Source organism: Neodiprion virginianus, chromosome 2, assembly GCF_021901495.1.
Source record: "Neodiprion virginianus isolate iyNeoVirg1 chromosome 2, iyNeoVirg1.1, whole genome shotgun sequence".
Classification (NCBI taxonomy): Eukaryota; Metazoa; Arthropoda; class Insecta; order Hymenoptera; family Diprionidae; genus Neodiprion; species Neodiprion virginianus.
This window is the reverse complement of record NC_060878.1, coordinates 4,996,393-5,012,785: the sequence shown is the minus strand read 5'-3', so window position 1 is coordinate 5,012,785 and position 16,393 is coordinate 4,996,393. Positions and strand designations below refer to the sequence as shown.

The following is a 16,393-nucleotide window of genomic DNA, read 5'->3' as shown; positions in this document are numbered from 1 at the left end:
TAAACAATCCCGTTACCTCATAGGCAAAGGGAACCCCATTGTCGCTGGAATCTTGCTTAGGTAGGGATCCAATGTAACGTACGCGTGGCGGCTGCCCTCTGACGGTGTTTCTTAAGGTTTTGTTTGGCCAATTAGTATGGCGACCGCCTCTATCCTAGAAACTATCCCTTGATTGTAAACTTCGCAGTTCGTCCCAGCATTTTGTCGACGCAGGACGCTTACGCAGTTGCGTTTACGCTTGTGAAATCTAATTGTAAGTAAGCATGTTTTCGTTTTCACACTATTCTTTTCGTCGAACTTGTAATTCCCGAGTCACAGACACATTTTGCAATTTAAGATCAAAAGTCGTTTAGCATCAAGCTGCTTATTGTTGAGTCACAATTGTCTTGTGCAATTAATGGTTGTAAACGCAGTAACCATTACTTACGTTTCATTCTCGGAAGTTAGATCGTTGGTCAGATAGGACGGCATGTATGTACCCATAGTTTAAGTTGTATTTCCTCGTTTTACATGAATTTTCACTCATTACCAGTGCCGAAAATAGTCACTCGTTTGACAGGGAATTGATTAGCATTTGATACTCGCATTTTATTTCGGTATAAGTGATTACAGATGTGTCGTCAACCAGACCTTATTTAATAATTTTTATCATACGATCTGGCATTATCGGTAGACTCGGAAGTCGTTGAAAGTCTGGCACTCTGCATCATCTAAGTTAAAAAGTGGTTTAAAAGTGTGATACGAAAAAAAACAACATATTTCAACAAATGCTTTCCACACGAGAATGGAAAATTAATGGCTGTTCGCAGAATTATCCTTATCATAGTTGCGAGTCAATCATAGTATTAGTGCTGGTCTGAAAACCTCGTCTATTACATTTTAGAGAGTGTCCTCACATGGATTTTCCCAAAACAACGGTTGGCACGAAGCCAAATACTCCACCACCTTCGTACGAGGATGCAATTAACGGCTTGCCTCACCGTCAATACGCTTTTGCAACGGAAGTGAGACCTGCCACTGCATTGAACCCTGTAAACTCAGAGTACCCAAACGTGTCGTCAAATATGATTGTACCAATGCCAATGCCAATGCCAAGGCCAATGTCAATGTCAATGTCAATGCCAATGCCAATGTCAACGCCAGTGCCAATACCAATGCCAACACAGATGTCGATGCAACCGCCCATCTCACAGCCCAACGATCCTTGCCCCTACCCCAAGATGTTAGGTTCAGTTAATCCGCCGGAAGAAGCAAACCGATATGTTGCCAATAATCCCGCAAACACCGGACGTAACTACGGGAATTTAGACACCGGCGTGACGATTGGTCAGACGGTGTTACCCTGTGAAGTGACTCGTGATCAAATTGGGCAAAACACTAGTCGATCGATTATAGCAAGTAAATATAACATCGTTGTTTATGCATGTTTTCAATTAGTTTGGGACTCTTATTGTATAGTTGCATTACTAAAATTCTTCAAAGTTATAAATAATTGCCTAATAATCCAGTGATTGTATAATTTTAGATAGGTTTGTCGTTGTTATTATTGTGATCACGACAATAGTCACGACAATCGTCTTTTCCCTAATGTTAGCAGTTATATTTTTTTTTTTATGTATGGGTTCAGTATGACGTACTGAATGTAAATTCACCAAATCCTTACAAATTTTAAGTGCGGAAGTGCCGCCAGTTTGAGAAAAACCGTCTTCTAAGAAACCCAAGTGTTGCGAACGAAAGAAATACGAAACACAGCCGTCGAGAGGGACGCGGCAGTTAGTATTTTGCTTTTTTTTCTGAAAATTTCGCAAAAGTAACAGGAATAAAAATCTGTAAAAAAAAACGACTTTTCGAAAATTTCAGTGGTATGTGATCCCTTAAGGAATTTAAGAGCTACGTAGCCTCCTCTTATTACCCCTCCCACCCCCTCAGGTGGTCCTTAAGTAACTTTTTGCCCCCCTCCCCCATCCATCCTAAACGATCCACGTGGTTTATAAACGTTCCCTAATCACCGAATCCGGATTTCGCGCGTAGTCGCGATACGCTCCGAAGCGCGTCACACAGCCAATGGAAATCATTGGCAAGTCTGCAACTCCCACTCTGAGGATTGGTTGTAGTTGGTTTTAGGCACATCAAATTTACCATCTGTATAGGTAGTTAGAAGAGTGCTCGGCGTGAACGGAGTGAACTTCCTGTTCGTTAGTGATAAGATTGTGGTGGTGTGTGTTGTGCGGGTTGACCATTGAATTCCTGAAATGTTAACCGTCAACGGAAGTGGTGAGTACGTTATAGCAAAAGTCGGAGAATTCTTGGTCTTGAATACTATCGTAGAAGAAAAAAATGTCGATGTGCTGAGAAAACATAGCGCTATATTTTAATTCAACATACCTAAATACCTAAAAAACAGAATTATTATTTTAAGGGGAAATTGAAAGTTATATTTTGGGTACCAGTCGTTTCGGGGTTTGTTTTACGCATGTAAGGTGTGAACATCTTCCATAATGAATGCTTTGTATGAACGACATGTTCAAGGGCATTCTAGCCAACCAAATTATCTCGCATATCGATTCACTCCGTTTGATGTCCGGTTATTTTGTTCACGACTCTGAGGTGTGGTGGAGTGCTATCGATTCGTTGAATAAATCAGTCGTCTTGGTCCACAGAACTCGCGGGAATTACGCAAATTTTACGGACTCATTCAAATAGCTAGACATACGACCAACAGCGAAGCTCCAAAAGCTTGTGGTTTTTATTTTGATCTGATATAGTCACTGGATTGCGGTATTCCGTTGACGTCAATCGAACACGTACTGGAATAAATTGTACCTGGCGATTTCTAGCTGAGGATAAACAGGCCCACGAACACAACAAAAATAAAGTAAAAAAAAAACTTGAAGGCTATCAGAATTCCGTGTATGGTCTGAAAAACATTGGAGTTCCAATGCCGAATTGCGTCTTGGAAGAACCTGGAATTGTGAGAACAGTGAGGAGCCCGAATCATTTCTTATTTGTTAATTCCGTCACACGTTTTACAAACACACAAGGTATCAGCTTGTTCTAGAGCCAATCGACGCGCGGTGACTTATCGTGAACTGAGTATGGACCAGTCATGTGTGTGGCCTTGTAGCAAAACGTTAAAATAGCAATCGGGATCGAGAGCTGCGCATAAAGCCTGTGAAAGTCAGTGTATTCTGGGACCAAGTTCCGGTCAATCGAGACGAAAAGTGTGCGACACGTTGGTGTCCACGTAATGAATATCTCTCAGTACCGGGGGTTCTTCGACGGGCAAATACGTTGCTGACAGTGATACCACTGTCACAGCTGATAAAAGGGATCGATCAGATCAGTGCGTGAAGAGCCAAGCGGGTCTCTCAGCTTGCGTCATTTATTCATATTCCCATGTATATCCATGACTTGTTCAATAATTCACAAGGTCATGCACAAGACGCTGGTTACAGCAAAAAAACCGGCGATAAACTGGCTCCGAATCTGTTTCCCTCGCCGCGTACAATCGCGGTCTCTTCACGCTATTGGATACCAAAGAGTCGCGCCAGAATAACACGCTTCAAGTTGAATCACGCGGTGCTGAAAGGATTTTATTTTACTCGCACGAGTCTCGCCTAGTCGACGAGAAATAGCGCGCAGTTGATCCCGGCCACCGGAGGAGAGAAGAAGCACCGTTTCGCGGATCGGAATCGCGACACCGTAGGAAAGACAGCTGTCCATGTACCAGTGTTCACTTTCACACCAAGCTGTTGCACGACGTCACGCTTATCTGAATTTTTGCAGCAGTCATGCCGGACAAACCGGAACCAAGCGCGACGGAATCTGATTCACCGCCACCTTCGTACTCCAGTCTCATGGCCTCGCAGTCCCAGGGGACTTACGTCCCGGTACCGATGGAATCCAGTCAACCTGCACCCTATCCCACGACGGTGCCGGTTCAGCAGGACACCACACCGTACTGCAACCCCGTTAACCAGGTGCCGATGGAGACTGTAAAACCGATGTCACAACCTGGATTCAACATTACCCCTTACGCCTCAACGACTTACGCTCCCATCGTGAACGAACCTCCGGTAGTTCATGTGATTACTCCAAATCGGACGATCGTGGCTTCTTCCCAAGCCACCAATTCAAGGAGCAAACGTAATTGTTGTTGTTTTGCATCTGGAGTTTGTACTGTTCTTTTTTAGACTTTAGCACTGGGATGAACTCGCTTGTTCCCTTAGACTGGATTACAATCATACAATTAGGGTTGATGGTATCAGTGGCTTATTGAGATGATAGGTACTGTTCGACCTGATTCTGATGACAATTTTTCAAATTGACCAGGATCTCGGTACTTGACGGTCTTGGCAGCGATAGGAGCGATATTCATCATGATCGGTGTCGGCTCGAGGATGCATCAAAGGACTCAGGAGAGACAACTGCAGCAGAAGAGGGCGCACAAAGTACTGCGCAGGCAAATACAAGAGGAACTTGGCGATCGTGGCGATTTCGACGACTACGATCATTTTCGGCGAGAGTTCGAGGATCCCATAATGTGGAATTCTGGTGGGAACCGGTACAAGCGTGCGATAACTTCGGTGCTGCCAAATCGTGACTACGATTTTGAGGCTTTGAACAGGGCCGCAATCAGTTTCGTTAAGCAATTGCCTCAGTTGAAAAACTTGGACAGTCGACCAACCGTTTACGACGCGGACCACAGATTCGGTCACTCTCTCTTCAAACGGAACACCATGAACAAACGTCTGCAGGGGCATGTGAAGAGGTATACAACTTAGTCATTGGCTGTCAGATTTGTGACTTTAAGGAGTGATGCTTACTTTGTGTTGAGAAAATAACGTGCCGGTCAAGTGTCTCCGTTGTAATGAATTTTCTTTTTATGGATCATAAGTCAAAAATATAAAGAAAGGGAAATAAATAAACAATTACGGGAAATGGGTGTTGACGATCAGAGAGGAAATTATGCATGTATTTGGGGTCAGTTTGGTTTAAAAATAAACGGTAATTTGATAGTACAAACTCCCTAATTTCTAGTCCCTGCACGTCGCAACCCAACAAACGTGGTTTGATCGTTTAAAATAACTATAAGTGGACAGCACAGGTGTATAAGTTAAAAGATATATGAGACAATAGTCGAGTAAGAATTAAACAAAATAGTAACAATAACATGGAAAACGGACGGTAAAAGTGTGTGTAGATAAAATCGAGCGGAACAATTATTCGAAGTATGTGAAGGGCGAGTGTTTGATGTGTCGTATTTATAATTTTAGGATGGTGTGACTTTCTTTCTTGTTTCAGTTCGTCGTTATTTATGGAATTCGTTACCTGATCAGGATTTGAGCTAATTTCACACTTTATAATTTCCTGACACCTCAATACGCAACTCTTTCCTTCTAAAGTCGTAGGCCTACTAATTTGCCGATCGGCTGATCCGCTGATCCGCTGATCCATCCGACCTTCGGTTCTTACTTTCGTCGATCTAAATATATACATCGTCACACCGTCTGTTCGTTACACGTCACGATGTACACCGATTAACAATTTATACTTAACGCGTGTTGCGGTACTTGTGCAGTGCAGATGGTTCTTCGCGAGAATCTGTATAACAGTTTAACGAAATATAAAATCGCAGGCAGTTTATAATTCGCCGATTCACAACTGAGCTTGCGATAGTCTGGGGTACTAATTGATCACAGGAAATGTATCGTAAGCTCTCGACGGTTTCGTGGTTACGCCGTTGCCTCGGTGATTCGCGAAGTCCTGCATACCGTGATGATTAGCTCGGTTAGTTCAAGTATCGCTTACAACTACTTGAGCCAAGTAGCCTGCTGCCTAAGTTTGGACTATATGTATAAACGGCGTATTCGTTATCAAGTACGTGGTTTCGATATCTGGGAATGTTCAGACGCAACGTAGACCGGTAATTCAAACTTTGGCATATCGGTCGCGCGAAATAGAGTCAGGCTAAAATCAGTCTTGAACTTACATCAAATCTATTGAATATGAGTTTTGACGAATGTTTCTTAAATTTCCGTATGTTAACAGTTTTGTTTCACAAATAGTTATTCAAATCTTCCAAAAAAACAAAAAAAAATTATAAATATTCTTTCATTGAATACGAAATGAAGTGCAGCGTGACGGATTGAAGATTTTTTTTTTGCTGTATGTATTTTATATTTTTAGACAGCGAGTTATTTAAACATCGTTCAGAATTTTACTATACACACGATTACACGAGGTTTTCTTCATCGATAATCTTTATATTACAAATAGATTCGACATGTGTATTGAAAGACATAAATGCCGCCAATGCCTTCTGTATCTTATACATATCGTTATAAATATACCTACATATATCTATGTTTCGAGTACACAAGATAGGGGTGTAATTATACACGTGCGTACTTAGATACCTGCGTGTGATAAACAGATGTATATATATTTTCCAGGCCTATATATATTCTTACACAGTAGACACTTGTGTTGTAGATTAATGACGGTGACGATAAGAAGTACAAACAAAGCAGTCAAAGTACAAGTAAAACCATAAAATAAATTTTGGAACAATATTTCGACAGATCAATTCACTAACAAAATCAAAATCTGGTAACTGATTTTCTGGAAATTTAAAAAAAAAATTACAAGTATCGATTTCTCTTTAGTGATTTTCCCTGCGGTCACTGATGACAGTAGTAACGACAGGTATATAATCATCCTGTAATTAAATTCCGAGGGCGGGGGCGTTAAATTGTAAATACCAGTTCATTCGGATTCGAATTTATGCGAACAGATTTATTCGCGCGTATAAAACGCGGCAAAATTGTAACGTATTTACGGTGCATGACGCGATTGACAGAGAGATACGATGTGTATATATATATATATATATATACACACACACACACATATATATATATATATATATATATATATATATATATATATATATATATATATATACAAAGCGGAGCAAAATTCAACGAGATAAACGTGCTTGAATCTGAAACATTGAATAAATACGAACAAATGTTTCCTCCTTCACCAACCGTTTCGTCGGTACCTCATCTTATGACCTCGCACTAAAGTACTAATTCCAATTCAGCTTTCATGTTCGTTCTCTTCCTTCACCGCATTTTTCTGATCCATTTACCGGGTGGTTGCCGCCTCTCGTTTAATCCTCGATCGCTCCCTAAACTTTTCTATTTCCCCTTCGACTTCATCTCGAGAACGGAAAATGAAGGCTTTTTTTCTGACTTCCCAAAAATCTTGGTAAATGCAAAATTTTACAGATAAGGGGCGTCCATTAATTACGCGAGGTGTGTGTTTTTTTAAAATTTGAACCCCCCCCTTTCTCTCCGCGGTGAGTTTGACCCTGTAATTTTTAAATGATTAAATTTATTCGATATTGTTTATATTTAATATTTTCTATCTGTTGCAGTAACGACCATCCCCCCTCCGGTTAAATGAGATTTGGTGAGATTTTTCCGAACCCTTCTTCCCCCCATCCTAAGATCGCGCAATCAATGGACGCCCCCATATTCAATTCTTTACCTAACTTAATTTCTAACAAAACTCGTATAATTTGTTCGAAGAAGTGAAACGCCGATGTTATTTTCCAAAGGTTTCTGAATTTTCCGGAACAAGAGAGAAAATCAACAGCTGAAACTGTGTAGTTATGCGATGTATAATGAAAGAAAAACAAAACAGAAAAATAGGCGGAGTTCAATTTAGTCGATTTACTAAAGAGTTCGTTTCAGCCGACGGTGCTCATTTCCCTGTTTTTACGACGTCGTAAAAAATCAATGTAACTCGCCAAGACGGAGGGGTCGATTGTAGATTAGATTATCTCTGGCTCGATCTTGATCGGCCACAAGTTAAATTGTGTCTCTGCTACATATATACTTCTTGAATTTCCCCTCCGTATCTTCTTCAACCATCGCAAGAAAAATACTTTTTCGCTGATTCCTTTCCTTGTTCTTATTTAATTTTCCCGTATCTGTTGCGGGGGAAGTCTTATGGTAATAACGAGAAAATTTATACGAACGATTTTAAATTTAGCTCGTTGCTTCCGCGACTAACTAATACGCTCTATTCCTGAATGCCTCTGATATTCACATATTGCTCTATTTTCAACGATGACAGTCCGCAAAAAATTGTGAACCATGTGACCGCGAAGGACAAACAAATACGATGACGAAAATCGACGAAAGCTATTTACGTGAACTTTGAGCGTAAGGGTCGCACGTGATTCCGTCGAGTAGACTGAATATTTTACGTGCACGTAGTATCCAATTTGAACAAATGAAATGAAATTTTATTCCGTGTTGATTTTGATACATATATATATTATATTATTTATAAATATTACATATGTATATATATTTAAAAATTTACATTTTATTATTCTGAAATGAATTAGCAAATGCTTATTCATACGTATAATAAATTACACAATATACACGAAAATTTACACCTCTTTGAATTCCAGCCAATTAATATCGTTCTAAAATTGAGAGCTACTTTCCATTAAGGACGCGATCCTCTCTTCAAAGTAGCAGGAAATTAATTCAAATTAGTAAGACACTCGCTTTGACGAGTCCTTGGCGAACGACTCAAAATCTAATATCACTCGAATCCCTTCAAGGCGTTGAACGTAAGATATCGCGACGTAAATATTGTCAATCAAATTTCCCTTCTGACGTAGGTGCTAGAAAGAGATGTAATATATTGATCTGTAGCGTTAGTAATTACAATTTTTTGGTACATATAGACAGCTGTTCGATTGAATTTATTCTCCCTCGTCTACTAGGAAAAAGATAAGAATTTCCTAGCATAGAAATAAAATAGTATCGTTACTTCGGTGGTCGAATTGAACGAAACGTAAGCAGATTAAATCGGGTCGAGGGTAAAAATAACGGGAATCGAGTTGCGGAAGATGAAGCGGATCTGAAAACACGAGAAGACGAACTTCCGGTCGATGCGGAAAACAATGTTTGTACAAGATAAGATGTTTCTCCGAACCTAGATATCATTTTACTTAAGGAACGCTATATACACGTCGGTATATAATAATAGATTAGGACCTAGATTGAATAAAAGGGGGTAAGAAGACGTTAAAGGTAAGAAAAAATATGGAAAAGGTGGGACTCGGGAAGCTCGAGCTAATCCTCCGTGACAAGGCTTTATACCTTCAAGACAGGGGGAGGAAAAAGAGCGACGGATCAAAAATGGTGAAAATAAACCAAAAATTGATTGTTTCGTGCTGAATTTTACCCGTTGAAATTTTTTAACGCGGCACAAAGTCTTTCGTCTCTCTTTCACCATGGATCGCGGCGTTCCCTGCACCACACAGAAATTAACCCTCGCCCGTAAAGGAGTAGTGACAGCTAGGGTTGTTTCCTTTTCTTTGTTCTCCGTTGGCCGGGTAGTCCGTCGAATCCCGAGCCGAGCAGCAGGGTGAAATAAAGTCGGTGGCTTTTGTTGTTCGAAGCAAACCGTCGGATAAAAAATAGGAGGAAAGAGATTGGATTTGGAGGAAATTTTTAATCGATACAGGCGATGAAGGGCGTGCATTTATTTAGGTTTTAAAAGCTTGTGGAAGACAATTTTTGTCGCGCAAGCTGCTTCCATGTGCGGGAAAAGCAATCGGGGATATTTGGTCCGGAATCCAGTTTCGAGGAACGAAACAATCGCCACATTTTCAACAATTTACGGAGGGTTGCTGGGTAGTTACTGTTCGGTGTAACGAGCGGTGGAAACCGGGCACTATCCGGGTTGAAAAGCAAAGAAAAAGAGAGACGGAGGGAGAGAGAGAGAGAGAGAGAGAAATAAAAACGAAAAAGGCAGCCTAGGGAATACGCGGAAGTCGGGGAAAGAGAGGACGAAGGAGCGAAGGATAGTTGAGGATTTGAAACGGCTCTATTCGCGGGATTTCATTCGATGCACCGCCACCTCTCGTTCCAGGCAATTCCGCTGCGGTCGGTAGTAACACATTTTTACTGCCGCACTTCGCGTAAAGTATGGCTGCTCTTGCTCTGAGACCGAGTTTAAGAGATAGGAGCCTCGAAACGAGCAGGGAGTGAGACAGCCCCCGAAATAAGGAGAACGCGGAAGAAGAAAGAGTGTGATGCCGGGTAACTACGGAGGAAATGCTTCGAGATGCAAGGTGCAACGATTGACGTTCGGGTCGGTCGTGTAAAATCGAAAGGTGGTACTTTTTTGGTACGAATCCGCAAACTCAATCTAAGGGTGATTCGATGACGCTGAATCAAATGGTGATAATAATTTTCCAATAAGCCCCCGCGATCGTTGTACAAAAAAAAAAAGGGTTAAACCGTTTAACTCGGAATTTAATGACTTTGTCAAAAAATATGTCAAACAAAAGTTGTTGTTGAAAAAAAAAAAAAAAACGCAAAGCATTCCATTTTCATCTTCGTATCTTCAAAAATAATAGAGAAAAAGGCAGTGAAAACTGATTGTTAAACTAAATTTTTCTTCAGTCAAGATATGTCTGTCTCGTGTATACGATTTTAATACTCTCTTTTTATTACTTAAACCTTTGAGGTTTTCGCCCCGCTACTTTCATGGATTTTAGTTCTTTTTCCCTTATTTTGGAAAATACGAAAATGAGTGTTTTTTTTTTTGTCCCCAACAACTTGTGTTTGAGAAATTTTTTCATAAAGTTATTAGATTACGAATTGAATGGTTGAACCGTTTTTTTTTTAATAATGAATTACCCTTAGATCGAGTTTCCGGATTTATACTAAAAATGATACTACCCTTCATACTCGTTTGTTAGACTATATAGCCATTTTTTCGTACACCGAAATTGACAAACCCCTTAAAAAAATCGTTCGATTTCAAGGTAAGCTAGTCGCAAAATACTCTGCGAGATCTCCATTTATTCCAATCAGCCAATTAGCCGCTTGAGACAATACGGAATAAGACGCGAGTTGGCGGATCAACGTTTGACGGAGATAACATTTAAGACGGAATAACTGCAAGACGCACATTTTCTGCGCAAAATCTTTTTCATTGATTAACCCGCGATATCGCATTTAATACTCGGGAACCTTTAACATGCCGCGTCATTTTGGCAATATCAAGACTTCCCCCGGAGGTAATAATGGGAGGCTGAGAAGCACAATGAGAAGCTCGCTGAGCGGCGTCGCTGAATCATCACATCGCAGGAAAGTTATAATGGTCGCCAAAGAATCTCCGCGTTATTGTTCTAATCGCCATTTGCCGTTCGGAGGAAAGGACTGTAGGACCTTGAATTTCATAATTCAAGAGTTTTGAAAAAGCTCAGAAAATCGATGGCGATATCCTTTCAGAAAAACTGACATTTTTTATACATGCTCGAATTACCGTTGATAAAATCTACTCTGCCACTTTAGTTTCCTCCTTTATATGTATATACGTAGGAATACAGAACCGACTTTCATATCTACAATCGAATCGAATCAAGGTTTTCGAACATTATTTAATGGGCCTTATGGGCCAGGTTTCAGCCTTGCAATAAATAAATGTTTCCTTGCGGTTGCGGATCCTCGGCAATGTGCAGTTTATCCAGTTTCCAATAACGGCTCTGATCGGTGATCGCATTTCATTAACCATTCATGAATGTCGGTTCGTCAGATAGGAGTGGCTGCTGTTGTATTAATATAGTCAAGGACAGCGTCTAGTATCTCGTAAGAATGACACGTCATAGCGTTGAGGTCGTTGAGTTGAGGAAGGTCTGGGTTTCTGTTAATTGTAAGTCGACAAAAATATTCAACTCTGCGTCACGTTTCACGATGTTCAACGTCGGCGCGGCTGCAAAGTACTGTTACGCAATAATCACTGCCGTGTATAGAGTTGTGGTAGTTGGAAACTGCCCAAGACTGCGCTACGCATTATCTAACCGTACAGTGACGGCTAAACGACAGATAACGGATAGATCACGAACAAGCTTTCTATGCTGGAGATCAATTTGTGAATATAAGTGATCCGTCTACCCATTTCGACAGTTCGAATAGCAATGGGAACGAATCGTTGAGATTTTCATACTGACTTTGTCAGATCCAGTATCACCAGATTTGCTCAATTCTTGATCGTTTTTATTTGATTAATAATGTTTCCTTAACGCCATTCCATTTCAATGTATCATCGATATCTTATACGGTCTCAATGACCCGATATCGGGTTTGTTCTCACGAAACCCAGAGACGCAGTGAAGGTACAAGTGTTTGAATTTTTGTAGTCAACGTGTGGCCGAACAAGTTTTTCAGCCTTTGATTGTCCTTTCCACCTGTTGCATCGACAGCCACGCTGCAAGCTATGAATCCTTCAAAGCCAACCGCCAGAACAGAACCGCTTTCCAAAGTCTCTGAGCCCTCCGAGCTTACGCAGGTATCGAGTGAAATGCTGAATTTAGGGGTTTTTACCTTGTAATCAAAAAATCTTCACTATATGATCCTGCAGACCTTACTTAACGATTGTCAGTTTCTATTGCTCCACATTTGCAGACCAATGCTTCGGAACCAGTGGACAGAGTTTTGAATCCACCCTCTCGCAGCTCGGGTTGATTTTTACCGAAGCAGTTGTTGTGCAAACTGTTCTGAATACAAAGCACGAATATTCGAGATTTACGTCAAGATCTGATCGAGCTCATCGAAAATAAATCAGCCAACAGTCGTCGACGTAACGAGATCGGTCAGTTAGTTTCAAATCCGAACAGACAGATCCGAGGAGCTACCTTTGCGCCTGAGAGTTCCAGTCGAAGAGACGACGATGAAACTTGTCGAGGTTGTTGTTACCAGTGCTTATGTGAAATCCTCTACTATTTTCTTTTCCACAAGTGCTGTTCAGAGATAGACTGCCCCTCGGGAGATTGCTGCGACGGCTAACTTCGGGAAGACCCGTTACCTTGATCAAGACCGACTTCTCAAGATTGGATATTGTTTCGTAATTTGTTTTAGCGTAAATTATACTGTACCAAGTAGTTATTACGAGTATGTAATTCAGTTGAGCTTTTTATGGTAACGTTTGAAACTGTTGATTCGTCAACAAGTCACCCATACTCCTTTCCGACGGTGAAGTGACCACACAAGATAAGAAACAATACAGATACAAGAGATATCGTAAGGCAAAGAGAAATATTAAGAGAAAGACCAATGCTTACGTTAGAATAATCAAAGGCAACTGAAATAAGGTAATGCAGAATTGCCAAAATTTGCGGCTACGGTTAAACGGACATCTTCCTACAGACTAGATCGGGCTAATTTTTAAATGGTGTCAATTCATAATTGCAGGACACACTTGCTCGTGACCATGAAAAGAATCTTGTATTCTTTGCTGTTATTAATTTCCACTCTGTTGACGTTAAATCGAAAAATACTTGTCACGATGTTATTTTAATATCGTTGATAAAGTACTAGAGATAATTGAACAGAGGAAAAAATGCTCGAGATTTTATCGCAGTGGTGTAATTCTCAGAAGTGAGAAGAGGATGCAATTGTTGGGCAGGGGATTGCACTATTTTTTAGCTATGAAGACTTCTAGACTCTGACAAAGAGTCACCATTTAATGAAGTTGGGTCCTATTCTCTGATATATATTATAAGTAAAAAGTCGATATTAAAAGAAGTTTTTTATTGGGTTCAAATTACTTTCATTGTGTTTCATCGCGCTATCGATGCCTGTGACTTTGATAAGGTGTGTTCTTTAATCTCGTGGGACTACTTTGAATGTTGACAGAAGATACGTAAAGCCGAACGCCGGCTTACGTGGGACCCCCATAACCAGTTGTTCCTAAACGAAGAACACGGAGAAAACGGTATTCTTCCCTGATGACCGATTCATTTTCATTGGAAGCCCATAGCAGCGTCGACAACGCAGGAACCTAAAATCAGCACTGGATCCACTGAGGCGGACACACGACGCCATCATAAGCGAATGGAGCCCTTGTGTAGTGATAGTGTGTAGTGTGTAGTGTAGTGTAGTGTGTAGTGTAGTGATAGAAAGTGATAGTTGCTCAATACCACGCATTTCGTCCACGACACGTACTTTCCACGGAATCGCTAGTGTGTATTCGTTACCACATCTGATGTTCATTACGGTAGGTGGCTGCATGCACTTCATGGGAACGCATGGGGTCTCATCCAGACAATTTATGAGAGACATGGAAAAGTTGACAACACGCTCTCCACCACGGGCTATCCGTACCCCATGTCTTCAACCCTCACCCCCTATCCGCATTTTTTATCGACTTCAGTCATCACCTGTAGTCGCAGATACGTGTTCCTCAGTCAAAGTTAATGCAGACAAATTTATACTAGAAAAAAAAACATCACATGCTTGGAAAGGATATGGAATTGATGCATGTACCTACGAAGCTGATAGGTTCTTAGTGTGTTTGTATGTAATGTAAGAACTCTCGAAGCCGAGCTACACTTTGTTCCCCAGATAACAAATTGAGATAACGGGTACAGTGCTGTTACCAACGTCACTTTGTGTTCAAAATGCCGACTAACTATAAGCGGTATCAGGCCATATAATTTAGCCAGCTCTTAAATCTCTAAGTAACAGAACTTTATTACAGCGATTGTGGTAGCTGCGTTGTCAGATCCATGTATTGCCAAATTTTCCCAATCCCACAAACGCGTTGACCATTCGTACCTGGTTTATATGAGGGTTCTTATATACTTATACCGAAGCATGTCTTACCGTTACAGTGGTTACGGTTCTACCTGATACTTTCGATCCTTCGCGTGAACGGAAACTAACGGCAACAATGCTCGTATATATATACTACTACTAATAGCCTGTTAATAGCCTGTGTAAATGAACGAAGTATTCACCTGGGTGAATATCGCCGTTATCAACATACGGCCAATCGTTATTTTTCAAGTCCCACGTTGAATAATTGAAAGATTATACTAAGACGTGATCAGTAATGAGCCACGCAATCGTCAAGTACACTTAAAGATCCCGGATTGTAATGTGACAATCGAATGATCCGTCAAATCTGACGACATCCCGTCTTAAAATTAGTCAATGTTCAGTAATATCGCCTGATTGATTAAATACTTTTTTTGGTACCTATACTCGATCACACTCTTGTAAAGTGCGATCATCATTGTCGCAGGAGTTGTCAGTCACAGACTATAGTGAGATACTTGGCAACGCTGCAAGGCAATCTGGCAACCTGACGAACTTCGTTTCATCTATCGTCCCAATGGCTTTGCTCATTCGCTCTCCTTGTCTTACTGGTTACTGTTCGACTAAAACCACCGTAATGGTGAGAGGTCGGTAGTGTGCAGTTTGGGAATACATAGCATGTCGAGCAAAACACCAAGCGCATTCCCTTCCAAAAATCAGCTACCCAGTTCTTCGCGGCCTGAGCGTAGGTATTCAGTCTTTTTCGGACGAATCTCCGACGCACTTTATTTGTTCGTTTCGTCTCTTTACTTTGTTTAATGTTATACGAACAATTAAAACTCAAAAACAAAAAAAAACTCAAAAACTCTAATATCGAGAAGTTCATAGAATTTTAGAAACTTTGATCTGATGTTTTTGTTAACGTAGCGTCTCGATTTTTGTCCTCTTTGAATCAGCGAAGCGATTTTCTGTTAATTCAAAAGCTGAAGAGAAATATGAGCGATGCTGTAATTTTTTGTATTCAAACACGGATGATTGACTTTAAAATTGATGACTGTTCTTTTTTCATTTTGCCTATAGAATCACGGTATTATACATGGTTTTAATTAATTTTCCCAGTTTATACCGTCGTCAGAAACTCCAAGAATCGACACGAAACTTGTGAAAATTGGGGAGTTTTGTATAACAACCCCAATTTTACACATACAATGAGAAAGCATGTGTGTTATTTTCCATTTCAGCTGATGGGTAAAGATGAATAAGCTTGCCTGCATTCGTCGATCGTGATTTTCACCTGTTGCACCACCAACCACATCGCTGGCTATGAATCCTTCAAAGCCGACCGCGAGCATGGCAGTGTCGTGGAAAGAGATGGTGAGTAAAAAATTATCCGAACATCTGGATTCCGAATGTAATGCGTAATCGTTGATGGGTTGATTCCAGTTATCCTCACCCTCCAGCGAAGAACGCGGCAATCCTTCAGAGCTCAGCAACGTGTCGTCTGGTCCTTCTGCTCCTTCGCGGCAGTAGTTGAACCCAGTGGATCACCACGACATGGATCCACCTTCTTACAGCGCGGTCATGACTCAAGATGAAATCGCGGGGGGAAATCAGATCGGACCATCTACCCTGCTTGAAAATCAACCTGTCCCGGGAATCCCGTCGGTTGAGACATTGCAGCCCCAAGTCGATCCCACAGCTCCCATAACCGTGCAACCGCAAACCTCAACGACAGGATTCAAGGAGGC

General features: G+C 41.0%; 1 protein-coding gene across 8 annotated transcripts; it reads left to right on the top strand.

Annotated features, from left to right (window-relative positions):
• Positions 1–2,130: 2,130 nt before the first annotated feature.
• Positions 2,131–16,101, top strand: LOC124299385 (uncharacterized). Of its 8 annotated transcripts, none has more exons than XM_046752590.1 (6): positions 3,003–3,339; positions 3,787–4,146; positions 4,333–4,771; positions 13,743–14,103; positions 15,887–16,019; positions 16,089–16,101. In XM_046752590.1, the coding sequence occupies exons 2-4, from the start codon at positions 3,792–3,794 to the stop codon at positions 13,798–13,800; spliced, it is 852 nt and encodes a 283-aa protein (XP_046608546.1). In that variant the 5' UTR covers positions 3,003–3,339; positions 3,787–3,791; the 3' UTR covers positions 13,801–14,103; positions 15,887–16,019; positions 16,089–16,101. The 8 variants fall into 8 exon arrangements, with proteins under 8 accessions (XP_046608551.1, XP_046608549.1, XP_046608546.1 ...); XM_046752588.1 differs by having other exon boundaries at positions 3,004–3,339; positions 3,790–4,146; XM_046752591.1 differs by lacking the exon at positions 3,003–3,339 and adding an exon at positions 3,367–3,702 and having other exon boundaries at positions 3,790–4,146.
• The last annotated feature ends 292 nt before the right edge of the window (positions 16,102–16,393 follow it).